Genomic DNA, 23,135 nt, shown 5'->3' on the forward strand with positions numbered 1-23,135 from the left:
CTCCAGACCCTCCACAAAGTATTTAAGACATTTATGAATGGCTCACCCGAATGGAGGGACAGAAAAGGGGTCGACCGTGCCGGTCATACTTATGGAAGCAGCGTGAACGCGGGGGGGGGGGGGGGGGCGGAGAACGGACGCTTACGCCAAAAAAGCTACAAGGAACTAAAGTGACAACGTTCGCTAGGCGACCAGGAGCGGACAGCTAGGGTCCCCCGCCCTGAGAGGCGCTACGGGCTGTCCCGACCTCTGGACTCGCCCCGACCTCGGTGGCGAGCTCATCAGCGGCCCCAACTTGCCAGCATCCGCAGCTGCGGCTTCTGGACTAGCGCATGCGCGGGGAGGCGTGGGAGGTGGGGGGGGGGAATGGAGTGGTTCTCGCGTTGCCCTGGAAACCACCGCGGCCCCGGGCCACCCCAGAGAGGGAAAGACGTGACGATTCAAGATGGCGCAGGACTTGGATGAGCTTTTGGATGAAGTCGAGAGCAAGTTTTGCAGATCCGACCCTCGGGGACCGGACAGGGCCGAGCCGGCCAAAGGCTACGGCGGCGTCACCCACTTCAGCGACTCGAGGCCAGACCAGACGAGGAAGACTCTCAGGTTCACGGGCGGGAGGGGTGGGCTGTCCTAGCGAAAGCCTGCTCGAAGCCGTCCCTACCCCCACCCCACCCCCTGCCGCATACAAGCGAGACGTGTGGGCGACTCCCACCCTCGCGCAGCGCTCCTGACCCTGCCCCGCACTCTCCCGCCCGGGGGTCTGCGCCTCTGAGACTGGGGGCCTCTAGCCTCTCGGCCTCTCCAAGCCAGGCCCAAGCCCCGCCCCTCCCACAGGCTCCGCCCCCTGTCGAGCTGGTCCCTCCCTCTGGCGCCCGCCGAGCCCCGCCCTTCCCGCTCAGTCGGCCAGGTACACCCACACCGAGGGCTGGGGATCGGGCTGGGGCTCCGGCTGGAGTCTTCGCCCGCGGACGGCCCTCTCCGGGGCCCCAGCCAGCCTGTTCCTGTTCCGCCCCAGCACCAGATCCTTTGTAGTTTAGTGCGACCGAGCGTTGTAACCCTGCGGTGTTCCCGACCCCTTGACCTGGGGCCATCCCTGGGCCTGTCACTGAGGAGGAAGGAAAAAAAAAACCTACTTTCTGTTCGGTCATTACTTGATGTGTTTTTAAACCCAGGGTGTTAGAGGGGAGGAGATTCATGCCGGCAATTTATTGTTGGCAATACTACCTACATGAATTAGCCACCATGATCCAAGTTAAGGGAACAATCGGTTGACTGGCACCCATATCCAAATTTGGGGGCATTTCTTAATCTCTGATTTCTTTTTTAGCCCTTAAAAAAAAAACTTCAAATTTGCCAACTTTTTTCCACTGTGTAATCATTACTAATAGGACTTCTTGCTTCGCCTATTTCCCCCTCAACCTCAAAAAAAAAAAAAAATCCATCAGTTGGGAGTCGCCCTTCAAAGTCATGACTTGTAGAAACACTGCTAGAATCTTTTGTTAATTGCCTTTTGCCTAGAATGTTTGGGAAATTACACAGAGACGTGTTTGGATCACTCTTGTTGACTTTCCAACTACATCTACATCCCAGAAGTGCTACTCAATTCTCTAGACTTACTTACAATGACATGTATTTGTAAAAAATCACTATCCTACCCCAATCTGAGGATTGCAGTTTGAAGCCAGCAGGAAAGTGATGAGACTCTTATCTCCAATTAACTATCAAAAGTTGGGAAGTGGTCCGAGTTCAAGCCCCAGGATAGAAAAAAAAAAAAAAAGTTGGGAAGTGGAGCTTGTGGATCAAGTGGTAGAATGCTAGCCTTGAGCACAAAAGCTTAGGGCCAGCACTTAGGCTCTTGAATTCAAGCCCCAGGACTGAAACAAGTATCAGAACATAAAAACCATTGAAAAAAAACCTAAAGTAGTTTAAATCAGAAGTTCTAAAACTTATTCGAATGTCAAGGAGCACTTTTTAAAATAAATGTAGAAACAACCATAATCACTGCTCTCAATGGGCCCTTAGATTTTTCAATAGTGCATTTATAAAAGCTTTGTGAATCACTAGTGTTGTCATTTGTGTTAAGCATTTTGTCTGGCAGCTAAGCAAAAAGCAACAAAGACCATAAACCTAATTCTAAATATAGTTCCTATATATTATCCATATAGGAATATATATGTAATATTACTTTAAAATTTTGCCTTGGGATAAGGTTAATATTTAAAATCTAGGAAGCAGGGGCTGGGGATATGGCCTAGTGGCAAGAGTGCTTGCCTCCTATACATGAGGCCCTGGGTTCAATTCCCCAGCACCACATATACAGAAAACAGCCAGAAGTGGTGCTGTGGCTCAAATGGCAGAGTACTAGCCTTGAGCAAAAAGAAGCCAGGGGCAGTGCTCAGGCCCTGAGTCCAAGCCCCATGACCGACAAATTAAATAAATAAATAAAAATAAAACATAGGTTTTAAAAAAAATTTAAAAAAATTAAAAAAATAAAATCTAGGAAGCAAATTGACTAGTATTAGTAGTAAAAACAATTTGTCAAAGTGTTCAAAATGATAAAGAGGAATACATAATTCAGTTTTTGTTTAAAGTCTCATATGGAACCATGTATGGTTGAAGTGCCAGACTTTGAAGTCAGGCCCCATTTTACCACGTGAACCCCACTTTACCACGCGAACCTGAGATAAGCAGGCCCTGTGAGTAGACCCAGGACAAGCCCATTAGGGCCCAGTCGGTCTAGAACTCTAACCGCTGGGAATGCTTAACTCTGACCACCCCTAGAATCGAACCCTGAGCCAATCAGATTTGTACCTGTATCCTAATTTTGCTTGCTTGAACACCTGATTGTTGTAACTTTGTTCTTTGCCTTTATAAGCCCTGTGTAATCACAGCTCGGGGCTCCCTCCTAACCTCCGCTGTGTCGGTGAGTAGAAGGAGGCCCGAGTTGCAGCTCGCTTAAATAAAGCCTTGCCTTGCTTTTGCATTTCGGAATGTCTGAGTCTCGGTGGTCTTCTTGGTGGTGGTTTCGCGACTTGGCACAACATGGTAACACATGCCTTTAGTCCTGGCATTCAACAAGACCCTATCTTTGAGAAAACAATAGTAACCAAGTGTTTAGGTTGATAATGATAGGAATATTTAAGTATACTCTCTCAGATAATAGCTGCAATAATAATAGCTAATACTTTTTGAGTCACTTCTCTATGCTAGGTTCTTTATAGTGTTATGCCAAGTCGCGAAACGACCACCGACACAGGAGGTTAGGAGGAAGCCCCGAGCTGTGATTGCACAGGGCTTATAAAGGCCAAAAAACAAAGTTACAGCCATCAGGTGTTCAAGCAGGCAAGATTAGGACACAGGTACAAATCTGATTGGCTCAGGGCTCGAGGCATTCTAGGGGCGGTTAGAGTTAAGCATTCCCAGCGGTTAGAGTTCTTGACCAGCTGGACCCTAATAAGCTTGTCCTGGGTTTGCTCACAGGGCCTGCTTATCTCAGGTTCACGTGGTAAAGTGGAGTTCATGTGGTAAAATGGGGCCTGACTTCAAAGTCTGGCTCTTTAATAGGTGTTATTTTATCTCCACAACGCCCTGAAGGTATCTTTATTTCCCTCACCAAATGAGGGCTTTTGGAAGTTTTAAGTTGAGAAATTCATCAAGATTACCACTGATGCCAAGTCTAATCTGCTTGGGAAGAAGCAAATGGATATAGAATATTTCGGCAGTGAGTAAGGAAAGGTGGCAGCTTAAATAAATGTTATTTTTCAGAATAGCTTGGGTTGTTTTGGAATTTGTTGTGGTGGCAGGTTATTTTTTTTTTCTTAAGGCAAAGGAAAAAGCCAGAGCAAGACATTAGGAATAAAAGAGAGGGAGGAATGAAGCAGAAAGGCTGGGATCAACCATCAAGCATGAAGCAATAGGCTCTGAATTTTCTCACATCATGCTAAATTAATCTTACTCCAGGCAAGAACAAAGAAGGGCTATAATTCCTGGTGTTAAGAGATTTGAGAATAAATATATTTCTAAGAGAGTTTGGCCAAAACAAACAAAAATAAAACTTGCCTTCCAAAACAAGTTGATTAAATGTCCAATGAAGCTGTGGCGTTGATAATATTGATATAGCATCTGCAACATGTAAACTTTAAAAAGAATTCATCTCTCAGCATGGTAGGTAGTATACTGCATTCACTTATTCCAAGCCTTTTCCCCTGTGATTTGTGTGACCTTGGACAAACTTCTGAACCTCTCTGCCTTTTCTTCACCTAAAAATTAGGATAATAGAGGTACCTCATATAAAGCCCTAGGACAGAGCTGCACTTTTAAATAGAAGTTATCCTGTGCAGAAACAGTGCAGAATTGCTTTGTCTGCAGAAGATAAAGTGATAACCTATGTATGTGTTTTGTTTTGTTTTTGGGGGGGTTGTATTTTTTTTAATTTGGCTAGGTGGGGACTGAGAATATGGCTTAGTTGTAGAGTGCTTGCCTAGCATGCATAAAGCCCTGGGTTCTATTCCTCAGTACCACAAAACCAGAAAAACCCGGAAGTGGTGCTGTGGCTCGAGTGGTAGAGTGCTAGCTGTGAGTAAAAGAAGCTCAGGGACAGTGCCCAGGCCCTGAGTTCAAGCCAAAAAACATTAACAATAATAAAATTTGGTTAGGTGGTTTATTTATATTTGTTTGGTGTGGTGAGTTTGTTTTTTGGTGTCAGTCCTGGGGCTTGAACTGGTAAGGGTCTAGGGCCTAGGCTCTGTCCCTGAGCTTCTTTGTGCTTAAGGCTAGGGCTTTACCACTTGAGCCACAGCTCCACTTCTGGCTTTTTGGTAGTTTATTGGAGGTAAGAGGCTCACAGACTTTCCTGCCCCAACTGGCTCAAATGATGATCCTCAGACCCTAGCCTCTCGAGTAGCTAGGATTACAAGTGTGAGCCACCAGTCCCATCAAGGGTTTTACTTGCTTGGCTTGAGTTGAATTTTCTTTGTCTGTTTTTTGTCATTTGACGATGCAACCTTTGGATTTGCAAAGAGACATGGTTGACATCGAATGGAAACTTTTGCTTATAATAGGTGCTACTTATAATTCCACTTATTTTCATACTCTCTAAATGAGTAATTGATGTCATTTAGAAGAGTATACTCCCAGTTTTCTCTTGAACGTAACATGTAGGTATAACTGTCTTATTTGTCTTTTGTATATATGCAACAGTAAAGAGCGTATGTGAATTTATACCAATAAAATATATTTGTCTCAATAACTTAGACTGCATCATAGCAAGAAAAACAGTTAACATCATACCTCTCCTTAAGTTATAATCTCCAATAGTGACCGTGAAAGAAAATTCTTTATTTAAAGACCTTATCTGTTCTTACATTTTCGGGAGAGATTTTCTCTGTGTGCTTTTCTTTTTCAGACCAACAGAAAAAGAAGATCTTGAAAGTCTTATTAATGAAATATTTGAAGAACCCAACTTGGATAAAAAATCCTTTGTAAGTCAAGTGTTACTAATTTGCAGTAAGACTTTGAATTTCCTGACAGAATAGCCTTAAAGAAGGCACAGTGGCTATCTTTGTCCTTTGAATTCTGAGTAGTTACTTTTAAAAATGGTTCTACTTAAAGAAATATAGAGGAAATTAAATATGAGAAACTCTCTGTATGTGCTTTCCTGTTCCTTTTTCAGAAAGAATAAGAAACTAGGAAAGCAGTTAGTGTAAAAGGCACCACAACTGTCAGGTTGGTCACTTGTATTTATTTGCTGTCTAAAATCACCTTTGTAAAAAGCTCAAAACAGACAATATCCATTGCAGGTATGGGTTTAGCATCTCAGCTGCAGTGTTGTTGCTGATAGCCTATGACTAAAGTGTTCATATTTTAGCTTTTTAGCTGGCCATGCCTGTAATCCTATCTACTGAGGAGGCTGAGATCTGAGGATCTCAGTTCCCAGCCAGCCCAGGCAGAAAAAGTTCGTGAAACTCTTATTTCCAGGAAATTTCCAAAAAGCCATTAGTGGAGCTATGGCTCAAGGGGTATAATTCTAGCATTGAACAAAAACGCTCAGGGACAGCGCCCAGGCCTTAAGTTGAAGCCCCAGAACTAGCTCCAAAAAAAAACCTTTTTAATATTTATATATGCCTTTTAATTTTATAAAATGTTCATAAAATAATAATAATAATATAATTATCTTTCTACTGAACCTATCCTAATAGCTATCCAAACTAAAACTAAATATATCTTAGTATTTTGCTATATTTGTTGTGCTTTTTTAATTTAACAAAAAATGTTTTTTATTAGACAGAGGCCATCTGTAGCTTAGGATGGCCTCCGTCAAACTCATTATGTAGCCTAGGTTGAACTGGGCGTCCACCGAATTTTATTCTTAAACAGCAGAGATATCTTTTAAGGCCTCTTCAAGTCCTGCTCTGCAACCTTCCTTTCCAGAGGTAGTCCTTTCCACCAATACTTTGATATTTTTAGAAGGTAGATGCTATAAACAAGTTATTTATTCACTTCACTGGCCATGGACATCTAGACTATACCCAGTAGTTTGCTCTTGCAAATAGTGCTTCATCTGATGTCTTTTTGTGTGCAAGCCTTAGAGGAGGAAGGACGAGGCTATGCGAAGCTATGCTTCACCTTTTCTACTCATTGCTGAAGTCTTTTTCAAAGTAGCTGTGTCATTTATGTTTTTCTCACCAGCAGTGTATGAGAGTTTGTACACCTTAGTGTGTACCAACAAGGGCTGTGTGTAACATATTCATTAGATTTTTGTAAAGAGAGTGAACATGTCTAATTTATAAAGATCACAAAGAAAATGCAGAAAATAAGTATGTATAACAAAGAAATAAATATAACACAGGAGCTTTCGTTGTTGTTGTTATTGTTTTAAGCTAAGCAAGGTTAAAACAGCTGAGAATGATCTGACTGTTATAGTTTGTGTGTGCATGCATGCATATGTGCATGTCTGTCTGTCTGGATCCTGGACTTGAACTCAGGACTTGTACATTGTCCCTGAGCTTTTTTGCTCATGGCTAGTGCTCTACGACTCGAGCCACACCTCCACTTCCAGATTTTTACCAACTAATTGGAGATGAGAGTCTCACAGACTTTCTTTCCCAGTCTGGCTTTGAACCTTGGTCCTCAGATCTCAGCCTCCTGAGTAGGTAGGATTACAGTCCTCGTATTAGGATACCTTTTAAAATCTGAGTTTTTCTAAATTTGACATTTTCATTCACCTGTCTCATGATAAGCCAATGCAATGGTAATGTTAAACACTCTCCAAGTATCACAAGTGGCAAATTAGTGCATCCTAAGTGCCAAAGCATGATGCTAATTAGTAGCTAAAGCAAATGGCATGATGCTTTTGTTACTCATTAATCATCTGAACATTATTAACTACTTTAAGTTATATATCTGTATATGAAACAGTATTTTCAATTCGAAGGTATTCAGAAGATAAATACTTCTCTGGTATGGCTTTAAGATATACTAAATTGAAATGACTATAACTCTTAAATCATGAAGAATAAATTTTATGCATTTCTATTGTAGTTATTACATCTGATTTTCCATCCTTTAAGGGAGAGAACAGGCCTGTGTTAAATATTTATTGTCCTAACAGGCATCTCATACTCCAAAGCCCTAACTCTCACCCAGCCATAGCTCTCTCACTTATTGCATCTGTGTGTATGTGTGTGTGTATGTGTGTGTTTGTGTGCGTGCACACATGCCAGTCCTGAGGCTTGAACACAGGGCCTGGACACTGTCTCTGAACTTTTTCACTCAAGGCTAATGCTTTATCACTTGAGCCATACTCCATTTCCAGCTTTTTGATGGTTAATTGAAGATAAGATTCTCACAGACTTTCCTGCCTGGTCTGGCTTCCGACCATGATTCTCAGATCTCAGCCTCCTGAGTAGCTAGGATTAGAGCTGACTGTGGGTGTCATTTGTTACATTTTTAACTGTTTTCAGACCCACTCTTGAAAGCCCAGAAACCAACAATAAATGTCACTGTATTAAAGTGTCATATTTGGATAACATTTCCTAATATGAAAAGACCCAGCCAGTGCCTATAATCCTAACTACTCAGGAGGCTGAGATCTGAGGATAACAGTTCAAAGCCACCTGGGGCAGGAAAGTCCATGAGACTCTTATCTCCAATAAACTACTCAGAAAAAGCCAGAAGTGGTGCTGTGGCTCAAGTGGTAGAGCAATAGCCTTGAGCAAAAGAAGCTCAAGGACAGTGCCCAAGCCCTGAGTTCAAATCCCAGGACTGGCAAAAAAGTAAAGACCCATGCACAATACTATTTTTCAGATGGAAGTGGGGGGGAATTAAGAGGAATAGCAAAGGAGATTATTTTTGCCTCTATTCAACTTCCTCATTCCATAGGTAAAATGAAGCCATGTCTCTACATAGTTTAAATTGCCTTTTTCCATCTTACTTCCTTTTCTTGGTGGTGGTCCTAATATGTGGTTGGTTTATGTTGTTTAGGAACATGTACCAGTTAACACTTAATAATGCTAGCTAATGATGGGCACATTATATAATCATATAGGAACTACTGTTTAATTATAACAAGGTAACTACATTTTCCTTGAATATCTATTGGTTGATACAACTCCATTTAGTCAAAATTAATATTCCTGAAGTTATACAGGACTTTGGTTCATTTATTTTTAATTCAGATCCCTACTACTCATAGCCTTTAAAAATAGGTCTGAGTTTTTTTTCCTTCCTCAATTGAATTTTTCCAGAATTAAGTTTTAAATAGCAGGCCCTTCATATTAAATCATTGAACTCTGATATTAATTGAAGAGTTATAAAGTGACTCTAAGTCTTAGCATGCTAGTGGCAGTATATCAATTTCCTATACTTAAAGTCAGTATAGGAAAGTAATTTGCAAATTCCTTATGGATTTGTACTTCCTTGTTACCTTTAAATGGTTGTGATCATTGTTTTCCTTTCACATACTTACAAAATGATGCCACCAAAATTTTAAAAATAGTTTTGCTATGAAACAAAGAATATTAGCTTTTGTGTTGCCATTCTCAAAGTTACTCTTGGCTTCATATTGTTTTGTTTTATAACAGAAATTACAGTCTAGATCTTCAGGTAACACATCTACTAAAGCCTCCATTCAAGGCCTCAGTAAAAGGTAAGTTGGGACTGCTTTGGTGAGTTACACACACTAGTGAGCAGACACCATGAGCTTAGTCTAATAGGTTTTGTTATCATTTCAACAGCAGTGACACTGAAGAGTCAGTTGCAGGTTGGCCTTCAGGAGAAAGATCAATAACAATATCTTCAGTGTTCTTACGGCCTATGACACACACACTCTTAGTGTAAAGGAAATTAAATGGGAGATTATTGCTATTGTAAATAATTTTCTACTGTGCTTTAAAAAATGTGTGAACAGTTTCTCAAAATTAATGTTCTGTTATATTCTTTAGCATTCACTTTGTTCCTTACCCTACTTGGCAAACACATTTTTCTGTGACTCATTTGAACTCCTTGAGTGTTCCTGAATATGTAGGGTATATCCAATAAAATAAATACCTCTTCTTTGATATAGTTGCCTTGCAAGGAGAAATGTACAATTTGATTACAAGAACACGAAGTCATTGGGGTCAAATGCACTTCTCCTATTTCTTTTTATTGTAATTTTGTTTTTCTCCATCTGTTGAACACATCCAGTTGTGGGCCCGTGTACCTGAGCGGAAGCAGTATTCCATGTGGGATTGGAACACATACGTCACAGAGGTAGGATGTCACAAATACCTTTTTCTTTCCCATTAGATTTTATTTTTTTTTAACAAGTTGGTGCTCTTTTGTTAAGATGTAGTTCTTACTGTTTTGGTATCAATTTATTTTATAAAGCATAGTTTATTAGGCATTCTAAGGACACTTCGTTGAAATGTTTGTCATTCTTGGGAATTGGCTACCAAGAGCTGTGATGTAGGCTATGTGTTGTTGTGTAGAAATTCCTAGCTCACTCCAGGTCACGCTTGGTTTTCTTTTTTTCTTATTCTTTTTTGTCAGTGGGTCATGGGGCTTGAACCCAGGGCTTGGGTGCTATCCTGGAGCCCTTTTGCCCAAGGCTAGCACTCTACCAACTGGGCCACTTCTTTATTTCTGGTGGTTATTTGGAGATAAGACTTTCTTGCCTGGGCCAACTTCGATCCATGATCCTCAGATCTCAGCCTCCTGAGTAGCTAGGATTACAAGCAGGAACCACCAGCAGCCTGCCCTGGAGCTTGGTTTTCAGGGGCACCAGGAGAAAGCACCTCCTCCCAGGCCGTGGGAGGCAGTGCAGCCGTGCCACACACAATGCCTAAGCCACACTGATTCACCAAACAGCAGAAAGGCTACCGGTCCTCATTACACTTGGGGTCTGTGATCAAAGGAACGAGACTGACCCAATGCGAAAATATAACAAAGTTTATTTCCCCTCAAGCATCCAGATTACTAGCTGACTGGGTCAGGGCTGTCTCCTTGGAGAGCAACCCCTCCCTGATCTCACAGGTTACTTTTAAAGCAAACCGCAAAGCTGCCATTGCCAACAGCTGCCCTTTGACACCATTGGTTCACTCAAAGGAAATTCCAGCATGGGTTTTCCTGATTGGCTATCTACCCTTACAGTTACCTATCTTGGCTTTGATATCAGGAACTGGCCTCAGTATCAGGAATTGACAGCAGGTAGTCACGTAGCACTAATGTAGGGGGTTAACACAGGGGTAGGGGGGTAGAGCAACTCACAAATGGGTTAAGCAAGCTGTTTACAGAAGCAGAATTCTGCAATCAGGCTGACCTAGTACCAACTTTATTTTAACAATTGCTACCAAGTTTTCCCATTACCACTAAGCAAGCATGAATGGGCCAGAACAATCCAGTATTCAATCATTAATAAACCAACCCAACAATTACCATGGCATTTCTTTACTATTATGGTTATTTCTATAGTCTATGACTATGATCATTTCTTGTTTACTGTCTGTTACCATGGTTGCTACCTAGGTACAGAGGGGAATGGGGGTTCCCTATATTTTTAAATATCAAACTATAAGAAACTAGTCTCACAGGTGGGGGTGTAGCCCTCTAGCATGGTGTCATCACCAGAAGCTATTATAATTTTAACACTAAAACTTACTATATTTAGTCACTCAGGTCCTTACAATTACCTGAAACCTTTTCTAGCACAGTCACTTGATATTACGTATTTCTAAATCAGAACCCCACTACTGTTTATCTGTCCCCTGCTGCTTTCCAAACTCACTTTGTCACCCAGTATCTCAGACAGTCGTACTCCATCACCATTTTCACAATGCAGAATGATTTTAAGAAAATCTTGGCCCAGGGCTGGGAATATGGTCTAGTGGTAAGAGTGCTTGCCTCATATATATGAAGCCCTGGGTTCAATTCCCCAGCACCACATATATAGAAAATGGCCAGAAGTGGCGCTGTGGCTCAAGTGGCAGAGTGCTAGCCTTGAGCAAAAATAAGCCAGGGACAGTGCTCAGGCCCTGAGTCCAAGGCCCAGGACTGGCAAAAAAAAAAAAAAAGAAAGAAAGAAAGAAAATCTTGGCCCTGCCTTGCTACCTTTCTATTTTTGACAAAAAAACAAACAAACAAACCCTACTACCTACATTACCTTATTGGGGTTTTTGTCTGTTTGTTTGATGGTATTAGTACTTGAACTCGGGGTCTAAGTGCTGTCTGTTGCTTAGCTGTCTGTTCACAGATAGTACTCTACCACTTGAGCCACAACTCCACTTCCACCTTTGTGATGGTTATTTGGAGATAAGAGTCTCATAGACGTTTTACTACCCGCCCAGGCAGGAAAGTCTGTCTCGTTAACCATCTACAGCTAACCACCAAAAAGCTGTAAGTAGAGATGTAGCTCAAGTGACCCTGATTTCAAGCTCAAGGACCAGTACAAAAAAAGAAAACTAAACTCCCAGGTAAAATGCCTTGCCCAGAGTCACACTCAGTATTACAAAACAAGGACTCAGACTGGTAACTTGACCCCTCACCTCCTAAATACACTTTCAAGTGCACCAATTTATTGTATTTAATGTGACTAGGAAGGAAGTAGCTGCTTTTGCTATTGGAGCTGCACTAGTGGCTCACACCTATAATCCTAGCTACTCAGGAGGCTGAGATCTGAAGATTGAAGTTCAAAGCCAGTCTAGGCAGGAAAATCCATGAGACACTTATCTCCAGTTAACCACCAAGAGAGCCAGAAGTAGAATTGTGGCTCAAGTGACAGAGTGCCAGCCTTCAACAGAAAATCTCAAGGATAGCACCTACACCCAGGGACTGAGTTAAGGCCCCCAGAACCAACACACAGAGACACAGGCACAGAGACACACACACACACACACACACACACACACACACACACACACACACACAGAACTTAGTCCTTTAGCTCAGTTGGTAGAAAGGAAAAGGAATAATAGTTGGAAGTATAGTGGCATTAGTAAGTGATATAGATAAAAGCCAAGACATTATTTTCAAGCCAACTGAATTTTATCTATAGCATACTTTTTAAACTGTTTGTCAGACTGGATTATTCCATAGGCTGTACTAATTGTGATCTAATAGAGTGAATCATAGCAGTGAAATGACTTCTTTAACTGCACATTACTTTCATTTTTCTCATAGGACAGTGTTTGTAAGAAAAAGTGGTAGTGTGAATAGATTTAAATAAACTACTAAATTTTAAATTAAATTAAAGAGCTGTATTTAACATTATGGTTGATATTTTACACATACAAGATGTCAGGAGATTCTAAATAATGACTCCCACAGCAGCGGTAATTCAGCCAAATTGCACGTATGTATTAAGGCATTAAAGTTAACACTCTGTGCCGTCATGTAATAAGCTACATATGCATAAGAAACCAAATGGTAGCTTTGGGAACCATTATTTTGCATTTGCTGACTTGTATACCCAAAATGTGAATTCACATTTGTACAAATGTACATTTGTTGAATTTCCATATGTACCAGATTCAACTTTGTCAATTGTTGACAGTTTGAAAGAAAATTAAATTGCTTATGAAATGTGTATATATTTTTAAATGGTTGAGCACCAGCTATGAGCAAAAAAAGCCAAGCAAGGGCTGGGGATATGGCCCAGTGGCAAGAGTACTTGTCTCGTATACATGAGGCCCTGGGTTCAATTCCCCAGCACCACATATGCAGAAAATGGCCAGAAGTTGCGTTGTGGCTCAAGTGGCAGAGTGCTAGCCTTGAGCAAAAAGAAGCCAGGGACAGTGCTCAGGCCCTGAGTCTAAGCCCCAGGACTGTCCAAAAAAAAAAAAAAAAAAAACCCAGCCAGTACTGACACTTAAAGCAAAAATAACACTAATAATAATAAGAGGATCCAGAGTCCATGCACTTTGCTAACTACTTGTGACAGTGAATTTTTTTTTCCTTTCTTGTCATTTTCTCATCTTGTCATTGGAGGATGGGGGACATGTGTTGAGAAGTTTTCCTTTTTTGTCCTTGTTTTTTGTTTTTAGGGGTTTTTTGGTGGTGGTGGTGTTGTTGTTGTTGTTGTTTTGGTTGGTCACAGGGCTTGAAGGCTTGAACTCAGGGCCTGGGCACTGTCCCTGAGCAATTTGTTCAAGGCTAGCGCTCTACCACTTTGAGCCACAGCACCACTTGTGGTTTTCTGGTGGTTAATTGGAGAGAAAGAGTCTCACAGACTTTCCTGCCCAGACAGGATCCTCAGACCTGAGTAGCTAGGACTACAGGCATGAGTCACCTGCACCAAGCTAAGTTTCCTAGTCTTGCTGAGCCTTTCCCTGTGTATGTGCTCACACTAGCTCCTATGCCTTGAAAACTCATCTTTTAGTTTTCAGATGATCAGATGTGTCTGTTTCTGGTTAATAAACATTTCAAACAATAGAAAGGGTTTCTGTTTTTAAAGTCAATTAGAACTACTAAGCAAAATGAATTGTTTGGTACGGCAGCAATTTATAATTCTTTTTAAACTTGCTATATGTTATCACTTTACTTCTATAGTTACTATGCCATGTACATTTATAGATGATATGTACATAGCATGGTAACTATAGGAGAATGCTTATTATCACTTCAATTTCTCAGATATTCATTGAATACCAATTATATGCTAAATATTGTTCTAGCATTTCTACTCCTCTGAAACCTAAATTTTGCTCTTCCTGCATCTTTGATATTAGTATAAAAGCATACTGTTTTTCCTCCCTTACACATAGCTTTTTAAAAATTTGTATTGTCAAGGTGATGTACAGAAGGGTTACAGTTACATAATAGGTATTGAGTACATTTCTTGTCATATTTATTACACCTTCCTTCATTTTTCTTTCCCTTCCCTAGCTCAGATAAACATATATACAATATCCAATGTACCAAAATCATATATGGTGACCACAGGGGGTACGCCATAGGAAATTCACCTAGTACATTAAACATAACAACAACAATAAAATCTTCCTGTTTCCATCTTTTGGAGTTCAATTTGCTTAGCCTCATCTTATATAATCATATGTACATAGCTGCCTTAAACATAGCTTTTTAAACCCTCATAGCTTTTAAAGAAACTATTCAGATGCACCTTCCTATCAGAGTCTTTGCAACCCATCACCTCCCTGGTCTCCTCATTTTCTCTACTTAGTACTTCATTCAAGGCACTTTCACCTTCAACATTCTCTATAGTTTAGTTACTATGAGTGATGCTTATTTCATCTCTCAATATAACCTAAGCATTATGAAGATAGAATCTCTAACACATAAAAGCTTCTCAGGAAGTTTTTGTTTTATTTTTAGCTTTAATTGTACAAAGGAATTGCCATTCAACAAGGAAGTGTGTGTGTGTGTGTGTGTGTGTGTGTGTGTGTGTGTGTGTACATTCATCCTGGGACCTGAACTCATGGTCTGTCTGAGCTTTTGTGCTCAAAGCTAGCATTCTACCACTTGAGCTACAGCTCTACATTGGGTTTTTTGGTGATTAATTGGAGTCTCATGGACTGTCCTGCTCCAGCTGACTTTGAACTGCAACCCTCCTGATTTCAGCCTCCTGAATGGCTAGGACTGTAGACATGAGCCACCAGAATCCAGCAAGGAAATTTATTTTAACCAAGCAAGTGAATATATTGATGCCAAGTCATGGGGAAACTAAAACAAGCTATGATTCCAGCACAGAAGTCATTACAGTAGAGAAAGTTTTGTTACAGGGTAGTGTCACATATTCTTTGATAGAGGTGCTTCTGGAACTTCCAGTAGGAAGGGAAGCACTTAGGTAGCTTAAATAAAAAGCTCCCTCTGATACAATTTGAAAATCATCTAATTAAAAGATCTATAGGGCTGGGAATATGTCCTAGTGGCAAGAGCGCTTCCCTCATATACATGAAGCCCTGGTTTTGATTCCTCAGCACCACATATATAGAAAAGGCCAGAAGTGGCGCTGTGGCTCAAGTAGTAGAGTGCTAGCCTTGAGCAAAAAGAAAGCCAAGGACCATGCTCAGGCCCTGAATCCAAGCCCCAGGACTGGCAAAAAAAAAAAAAAAAAAAAAAAGATCTGTAGATCTACTTACTTTGTTTATGTCTGTTACTATACATATGTGTATATGTGTGTGTGCATGTATGTATTCATGTGCAAAATCTTGGATGTGCGCAAAAATTAACCCGAAAATTTAGACATATAAATAATTCTTTAGTACAAACACTCATAATTAATCTGTACTTTTTGCTTACAGATTCAGCAAACTATAATATGTAAATGTATCCTAAGATATATACATACTAGTCTCTAATAAACATTTCTTTTTCTCCGATCAGAGCATGTGACCGTCTGCGTTGTATAGCTTGTGATTTCTGGGTAGTGAGCTACAGTGACTATATGTGGGACACATCATGCGATTACCTGTTTTTCAGGTATGTTTCCTCTTATTTTGTCTGTTTTCAGCACTGGGGCTTGAGCTGTGAACTTCACTATTGCCAGGAAAAAATGTACTACAGGCATGAGCCACACCTACAGCCATTCACTTTTAGTTTGTTTTCCAAATAGGATCTCACTAACTTTTATTCCACTCAGCCTCCCTTCTGTTTTCTCCCTCTCCCAAGTGTCTGGGGTTTGAGGTCTGAGCCATCAGATCCAGCTCCTGAATATGTTTTTAAGGAATTTCACTCTGAAAAAAAATGTCTCAAGGACTTTCCATTCCTCCTTTTGCTGTATTGTCTTTTGGTCTTGGCCAGATCATGTGGCTTTCCTCTTCACTATTGTTCTCGCTATCTTATCTCTTCTTTTCCATTTGTTTGCTGTCAGTCTAAATAAGGATTTCTTTCTGACAGTCGTATACAAGTATTCACTGGTCTTTCAAACCATTCTTTTCTTGTTCAGAAAGCAGAGCTCTTGAGTTTGCCACTGTTATGTCCACCTTTTCTGCTCACAGAATCCTGTCCAAATTCCTTAGTAGACATTCAGGACCCTCTGTAATCCAGGCTCTGCCCAGACCTTAAGTCCATCACCGTATTCAGTGCAAGCTTCTGGGACACCTGCTTGCCATTTTACCTAACCAAGCCCTCCCTGTCCCTCACCACCCAGCTTGGCATTAAACTCACACATGCCCTCACACATCCACACATAAAATATAAAAACCCAGGGAAAATTACAATTCCAGATGCTTTACAGTTCCTAACCCAAATAAAGTCTAGTTCTGTCCCAGAAGGTCCCAGGTTCAGAACCCTTGCTCTTAGGTTTAGCCTACTTTTTATTCCCATAGTTGGAAATGTTAGCTTTTAATTTCAGTTCCCCTTTGCCTTTCCTGCTTTTCTAAACTCGCTTAGTATCTTGTGTTTAATAGCCATTATATATCAACAAGATAGATCACGCACCTTTTAATTGTTATTATAAAGTTGATGTACAGAGAGATTACAGTTACGTAAGTCAGGTAAACAGTACATTTGTACAATGTCAGCCCTTCCCTTGTTCTCGCCCAGTTTTTCCTTCCCATCCCCACCCATGAGTTGTATAGTTCAATTTAAACAGTGTCTAGTGAGTACCACTGCTCCATTTGTTCACTCTTTGTCCCTCCACTTCTAAACCATACATTTTTGTTAACCACTATAGGATAAGATGTATGTAATGTACAACCAATGGCAGCCATAGGCACGTTACTGTGAGTTAGCATATGGGTGACTTGGTTAGTACAGAAGGAACTGAGTTATGAGTCATCATGAACATTGGAGCCAGGCATGGTATACACACCACTGGAGGCTAAGGCAGGAGGATCATGTCTTCAAGGCCAGCCTGGGCTACATAATACCACTCTGTCTCAAAATGAAAAAAAAAAAAAAAGGAAGGCAGGCAGGCTAGCACCAGTGGCTCACTCCTATAATCCTATCTACTCAGGAGGCTGAGATCTAAGGATTGTAGTTTGAAACCAGCCCAGGCAGGAAAGTCAGTAAGACTCTTATCTCCATGTAACCACCAAAAAGCCAGAAGTGGAGCTGAGGCTAGAGGTTAGAGCCCTAGCCTTGAGCACAAAAAGCTCAGACAGCATTCAGGTACTGAGTTTAAGCCCCAGGACCGGCGCGTGCGCATGCGCGCGCGCGCGCGCGCGCGCACACACACACACACACACACACACACACACACACACACACACACTACTAGAAGATTTATTATAGTACTAAAAATAAACTTTGAGTTATTATTTAAATCAGTGGATAGTCTCTCAGCTCTCAAGATGCTTAGGAATATGTTTAGGAGAAAAAAGAATGAAACAGAGGCTACCCAGGTGCCAGTGGCTACTCAGGAAGCTGAGATCTGAGTATTGAGGTTCAAAGCCAGACAGGACAGGCAAGTCAGTAAGACTCATATCTCCAGTTAATCATGGAAAAAGCCAGAAGTGGTGCTGTAGCTCAAGTGGTAGAGTGCTAGCCTTGAGCAAAAGAAGCTTAAGGTCAATGCCCAGGCCCTGAGTTCAAGCCCCAGGACTGGCACACGTACATATACATGCACACACACACACACATACACACATACAGAGTCTCACTGACTTTCCAGCCTGGGCTGAGCTTCGAACCAAGATCCTAGGTCTATCCCTTTCCCTGCAAATGATTATATTATATTATTCGTATAATTACATTCTACATAAATACCGTATTTTCTTGATCCACTTTATTGTAGGGCATCTGGGCTATTTCCATAACTTGACTATTGTGAATAATGCATCAGTGAACATGGATGTGCAAATGTCTTTACTGTATCCTGACTTTTAATGCTCTCGGTAGATGCCCAAGAGTGGTATGGCTGGATTGTAGGGTAGTTCTATGCTTATTTTTTTAAGGAACCTCCAGAGTGGTTGTACTAGTTACATTCTCACCAACATTGTAGTAGGGTTCCTTTTTCCACACACACACACACACACACTCTCCCTCCAGAATTATATATTATTTGAATTCTCAATGCTGGCCAGTCTTACTGGGGTGAGATAGAATCTTCATGTTTTGATTTGCATTTCCTTTATGTCCGGGAGGTTTTAACATTTCCTTGTGTGTTTTTTGACCTGCTTGTTATTTGGAGGTAATCTCTCAGATTTGTCTGCCTAGTCCGGCTTCAAACCCCAATTTTCAAATCTCAGCTAGGATTATAGGTATGAACCACAGGTGCAGAGCCTGATTTTTAATTTCAGATAAAACATATTCAGTTCTTAACGTAGTGCACTATAACCTCAGCTAAGTTGTTTAAGTAGCCAGAGCTCGTTTTCCTAAAATCAGACCATTGGTCTGGAAAAACCTGAGGTTTTTTTTAGGTTCTATACCTATGTCATTGCAGAGTTTTTTAGGAGAGGACTGAATGTGGTGCCCACTGACCACTAGAGGGCACTCTAGCCTGTGTATCCACAAGGTATGCACTGTCTCCCTTTAGTATTTATACTCTATTTCATCATTTCACTTTGTTTTTGGGGTTTTTTTTTGTTTTTTGTTTTTTGTTTTTGCCAGTCCTGGGCCTTGGACTCAGGGCCTGAGCACTGTCCCTGGTTTCTTTTTGCTCAAGGCTAGCACTCTGCCACTTGAGCCACAGTGCCACTTCTGGCCGTTTCCTATATATGTGTTGCTGAGGAATCGAACCCAGGGCTTCATGTATACGAGTCAAGCACTCTTGCCACTAGGCCATATTCCCAGCCCCTCATCATTTCACTTTGTATACTTTGTCATACCATTTTGAATTTGTTCATTTTTTGCCACAGAATGTTTATAAATCCAGCGTGTGAATTATCATAAAATTGTGATTTTCTTTATTAATGAAATTTATAGTGAATTCTGTATTCTTTTTTTATAAAAAAACATCAAATCTCAGTATTATTATTTTCCATGGCTGTCTTGCTCAATGATTTACTTACTTTAACATTGCCAACATTTATTTGGGGATTGGCATATACTTGGTGCTGATAGCCCTAACTAAGAAAACACTGAAATAAATGAAAGATACAGACTGAGTTCAACATGCAACACGAACACGTACATTTTCCTGTTAAGGATTTTTCATCAGAACTTATTACCTTTGTGCTTCTTATGCTCTCTCTGCTTTCTGTATTGTTAATTTTTATGATATACGTGCATATCTGAGATAGAATCACTGTAATTGCCATTCTTCTCATTCTTGTCATTCCTGACAAATCAAATGAGTAATTCTTCAGCCTTTTAACGACTGTATTCTACAGTACAATGCTTTAGGATTACCATTAAAAAGTGCTGAGGGGCTGAGAATATGGCCTAGTAGCAAGAGTGCTTGCCTCATATACCTGAAGCCCTGGGTTCAATTCCTCAGCACCACATATATAGAAAATGGCCAGAAGTGGCGCTGTGGCCCAAGTGGCAGAGTGCTAGCCTTGAGCAAAAAAAAAAAAAAAAAAAAAAAAGCCAGGGACAGTGTTCAGGCCCTGAGTTCAAGGCCCAGGACTGGCAAAAAAGAAAAAAAAATTAAATAAAAAGCACTGAATAGGAGGGGGGAGGAGAGAAATGAGGGAGGAGGTAACAAATTGTACATGAAATGTACCCACTGCCTTTCGTATGAAACTGTACATCACTTTAGCAATAAATAATTATTCCCAAAAAAAGCGCTGAATATTAAATGGGTGTGATGGTTACATGCCTCCAATCTCAGCACTTGGAAGGCTAAAACAGAAGGACCATGCATGAGTCTGTCCTGGGCCACTTAGCAAGACCCTGTCTTTGAAAAAGTAAGTACTGAAAAACCAAAGAAATATCGTCAGAAAGAGACTGCTGAAGCCTGTCTTCTATTGTTAGTGTGAAGGAACTAAGATCATTTGCTGTTTAAATACTCTCAGCTTGGAAACAAGAAGCTACAGGGATCAGAACTTCTGTATCATTAAACACTGAAGAAAGCTATAATGCTGAAACCTTCCTGTTTACCAACAGGAACAATGTGCCAGACTTCCACAAATTAAAAACAAAACTAATCATGAAGAAAGGAGCCCGGGCCTATGCCTGCCAGTGTAGCTGGAGAACTATTGAAGAACTGACCGACCTACAGACCGATCATCAGCTTCGCTGGGTTTGTGGTAAACATTAGGAACACAGACTTTACATTGGGACAAGTGCGTCAGTGAGAACAGACTCCAGTTGATTGCCATCATATTTAGACAAAGGTGTCCACTAATACCACGCCCCTTGGAGAAAGATAGTGAATTTCACTTCACTACACAGGTTTTTGAAAACCAGTGGACTAGAGGAGACAGACATATTATAACACTTAGAATTACTCGTGTGTGTGTGTGTGTGTGTGTGTCTGTGTGTCTCTGTGTGTGTGTCTGTGTGTGTGTGTGTCTGTCTGTCCTGGGGCTTGAACTCATGGCCTGGGTACTGTCTCTGAGCTTTTTTGCTCAAGGCTAGCATTCTCCAGAGCCACAGCTCCACTTCTGGGTTTTCAGCTGTTAATTGGAAGAAAGAGTCTCAAGGACTTTCCTGTCTGAGCAGGCTCCAAACTGTGATCCTCAGATCTCAGCCTCCTCAGTTACTAGGATTATAGGCGTGAGCCGCTCATGCCAAGCAGAATTATTCCTTTTTGATATGTCAGTGCTTCACTTAGTCAAGTAACAAATACCCAGCCTTTTTGCTAGACTTATCTCCCATGAAAGTTTAATTATGGAGTTTCCTAGAAATATATGGCCATCAATTAACAATTGCAAGTGTTGTCTGCTAATAATACTTAATATAAACATGCTTTACCCATAGCCATTAAAGGCAAGGAATATAGCCAGGGCAGAGCAGTCATTGTAGGAATGTTCACAGCACCTCCTCCAGTCTGATCAGTTACTGCCAGAGATCAGAATTTGGACTCAGCAAAGACACATGATGAGTGGCTAGCTGAAGGGTTGTCAGGAGTACAAATATTTGTAAAAAAAAAAAAAAAAAAAAAAAAAACACTGCCTGTAGCTCATGGACCTCACCAATGACAGGCAGTATTATGTACAATAATGATAATGTTATATTACCAGTTTTAGCTTATTTCCTCTCCTTTTGCTTTATAGTACTGAAAGTTTCTTAGTATCCATATATATATATATATATATTATACATATATATAAACAATTTTCTTGACACACTTAAAGTGACAGAAATTCTCTTTTTTTTTTTTTTTTTTTTTTTGGCCAGTCCTGGGCCTTGGACTCAGGGCCTGAGCACTGTCCCTGGCTTCTTCCCGCTCAAGGCTAGCACTCTGCCACTTGAGCCACAGCGCCGCTTCTGGCCGTTTTCTGTATATGTGGTGCTGGGGAATCGAACCTAGGGCCTCATGTATCTGAGGCAGGCACTCTTGCCACTAGGCTATATCCCCAGCCCCCAGAAATTCTTAATACCAATAAATCAGTTTGGTTTTTTCAAGAACTCTTGCTGTTAAGGCCAACAAATGAACAGCAAGTAAGATAATTCTTCAGCCCATGAATTTTTCTGATGGGAAGAGACTGATGTATTATTAGATGAGTAAATAGAGAAATAGAGCATAACAAGCCAGTAGACAACCTGCTGGCTCCTTGACATCACTGAGATTTGAACTTTATAATAATGGCATGTTCAAACAGTTAGTTGTCTCAGCATTTCCCCCTTAGCTCCATTGAGATTCCGGTGGCTTCCTGCCTGCCAAAAACTCTTTGGTGTATCGACATTTGGGTTCAAACATGAGGTGGGAGTACATCACAAGGGAGTAGTTTTTAGCAAAGTTACAACCTTACCCCCATTCCAGCCATATTTCCAAGGGAAGAACAGGTGATACTTCAAATGCTTTTCCTGACTGTGACCCACGAGCATACTTAGAAAACTTTCCCTGAGTCTAGCATTGCAACAAAATAAATGTCAAAGTGACTTGTTGCTCAGGTTTCTATGTTAAAATGATTTGCAGGCCATATCTTTTTTTTTTTGTAATCATCTCCCAGGAGTATCAATTTCTTTTTTTTTTTTTTGAGTATCAATTTCTTAACTTGAGGAGAAACCATAGGAATGATACCATGTGGAAAAAAATAAAAAATAAGAAGGGAAAAGAAGTCTGTGAAGTGTGAACGTTCTTCGAGGTAGGAGCAGAGGAACACTGGTCTCCAGGCATGTTCAGGGTGCATAGCGTGTCTTCAAGTATCATGGTGATGGTTTTCCTGCATCTCCACTTGAGCTCCTTGTAGCCAGGATGTCACTGCTGTTCTCCACCCAAAGGATGAAACTTTTTTTTTAATGATGCAAAGTTTATGCCCTCCTATACTGACAGATAAAAACACATACATTCTCTAAGCACAAAGCTTATATTCACAAATAATGATAAAATTTCAATTAGTAACCACAATGAAATTTAGTTATTTAATGCAACCACTACTTTCACCAATAAAATCTAAGCAATTTTATCACAAAACCAGGGTTATACATATTCAGTGGACATGCATTAATAATCTATATAACTTTACACCAGAAAAGGAATTTAGTATAAAAGTTCTCTTAATTTTTGGCAGTTTCATGGCACAGATTACAAAAACAAAACTGTAAAAACAGATTTCAAATATTTTCAGTAAAATGGTAAAAAATTGAATAAGCCTTTAAGTTTTCACACTTGGCTCAAGAGTTAAAACATTGAGCTGCCCCAATCTGTC

General features: G+C 40.7%; 1 protein-coding gene and 1 long non-coding RNA gene across 3 annotated transcripts; both read left to right on the forward strand.

The window, feature by feature from the left end:
• The first annotated feature begins 394 nt into the window (after positions 1-394).
• Cfap418 (cilia and flagella associated protein 418) lies at positions 395-20,778 on the forward strand. Of its 2 annotated transcripts, XM_048358887.1 has the most exons (6): positions 397-600; positions 5,402-5,477; positions 9,078-9,142; positions 9,682-9,747; positions 15,817-15,912; positions 20,425-20,778. In XM_048358887.1, the coding sequence occupies exons 1-6, from the start codon at positions 446-448 to the stop codon at positions 20,576-20,578; spliced, it is 612 nt and encodes a 203-aa protein (XP_048214844.1). In that variant the 5' UTR covers positions 397-445; the 3' UTR covers positions 20,579-20,778. The 2 variants fall into 2 exon arrangements, with proteins under 2 accessions (XP_048214845.1, XP_048214844.1); XM_048358888.1 differs by lacking the exon at positions 15,817-15,912 and having other exon boundaries at positions 395-600.
• Positions 20,779-20,917: 139 nt separating this feature from the next.
• LOC125360782 lies at positions 20,918-22,413 on the forward strand. Its single transcript, XR_007212807.1, has 2 exons — positions 20,918-21,552; positions 22,378-22,413. It is a non-coding gene; the product is annotated as an uncharacterized LOC125360782 (long non-coding RNA).
• Positions 22,414-23,135: the final 722 nt, after the last annotated feature.

Source organism: Perognathus longimembris, chromosome 12 (assembly GCF_023159225.1).
Source record: "Perognathus longimembris pacificus isolate PPM17 chromosome 12, ASM2315922v1, whole genome shotgun sequence".
NCBI classification, from domain to species: Eukaryota; Metazoa; Chordata; class Mammalia; order Rodentia; family Heteromyidae; genus Perognathus; species Perognathus longimembris.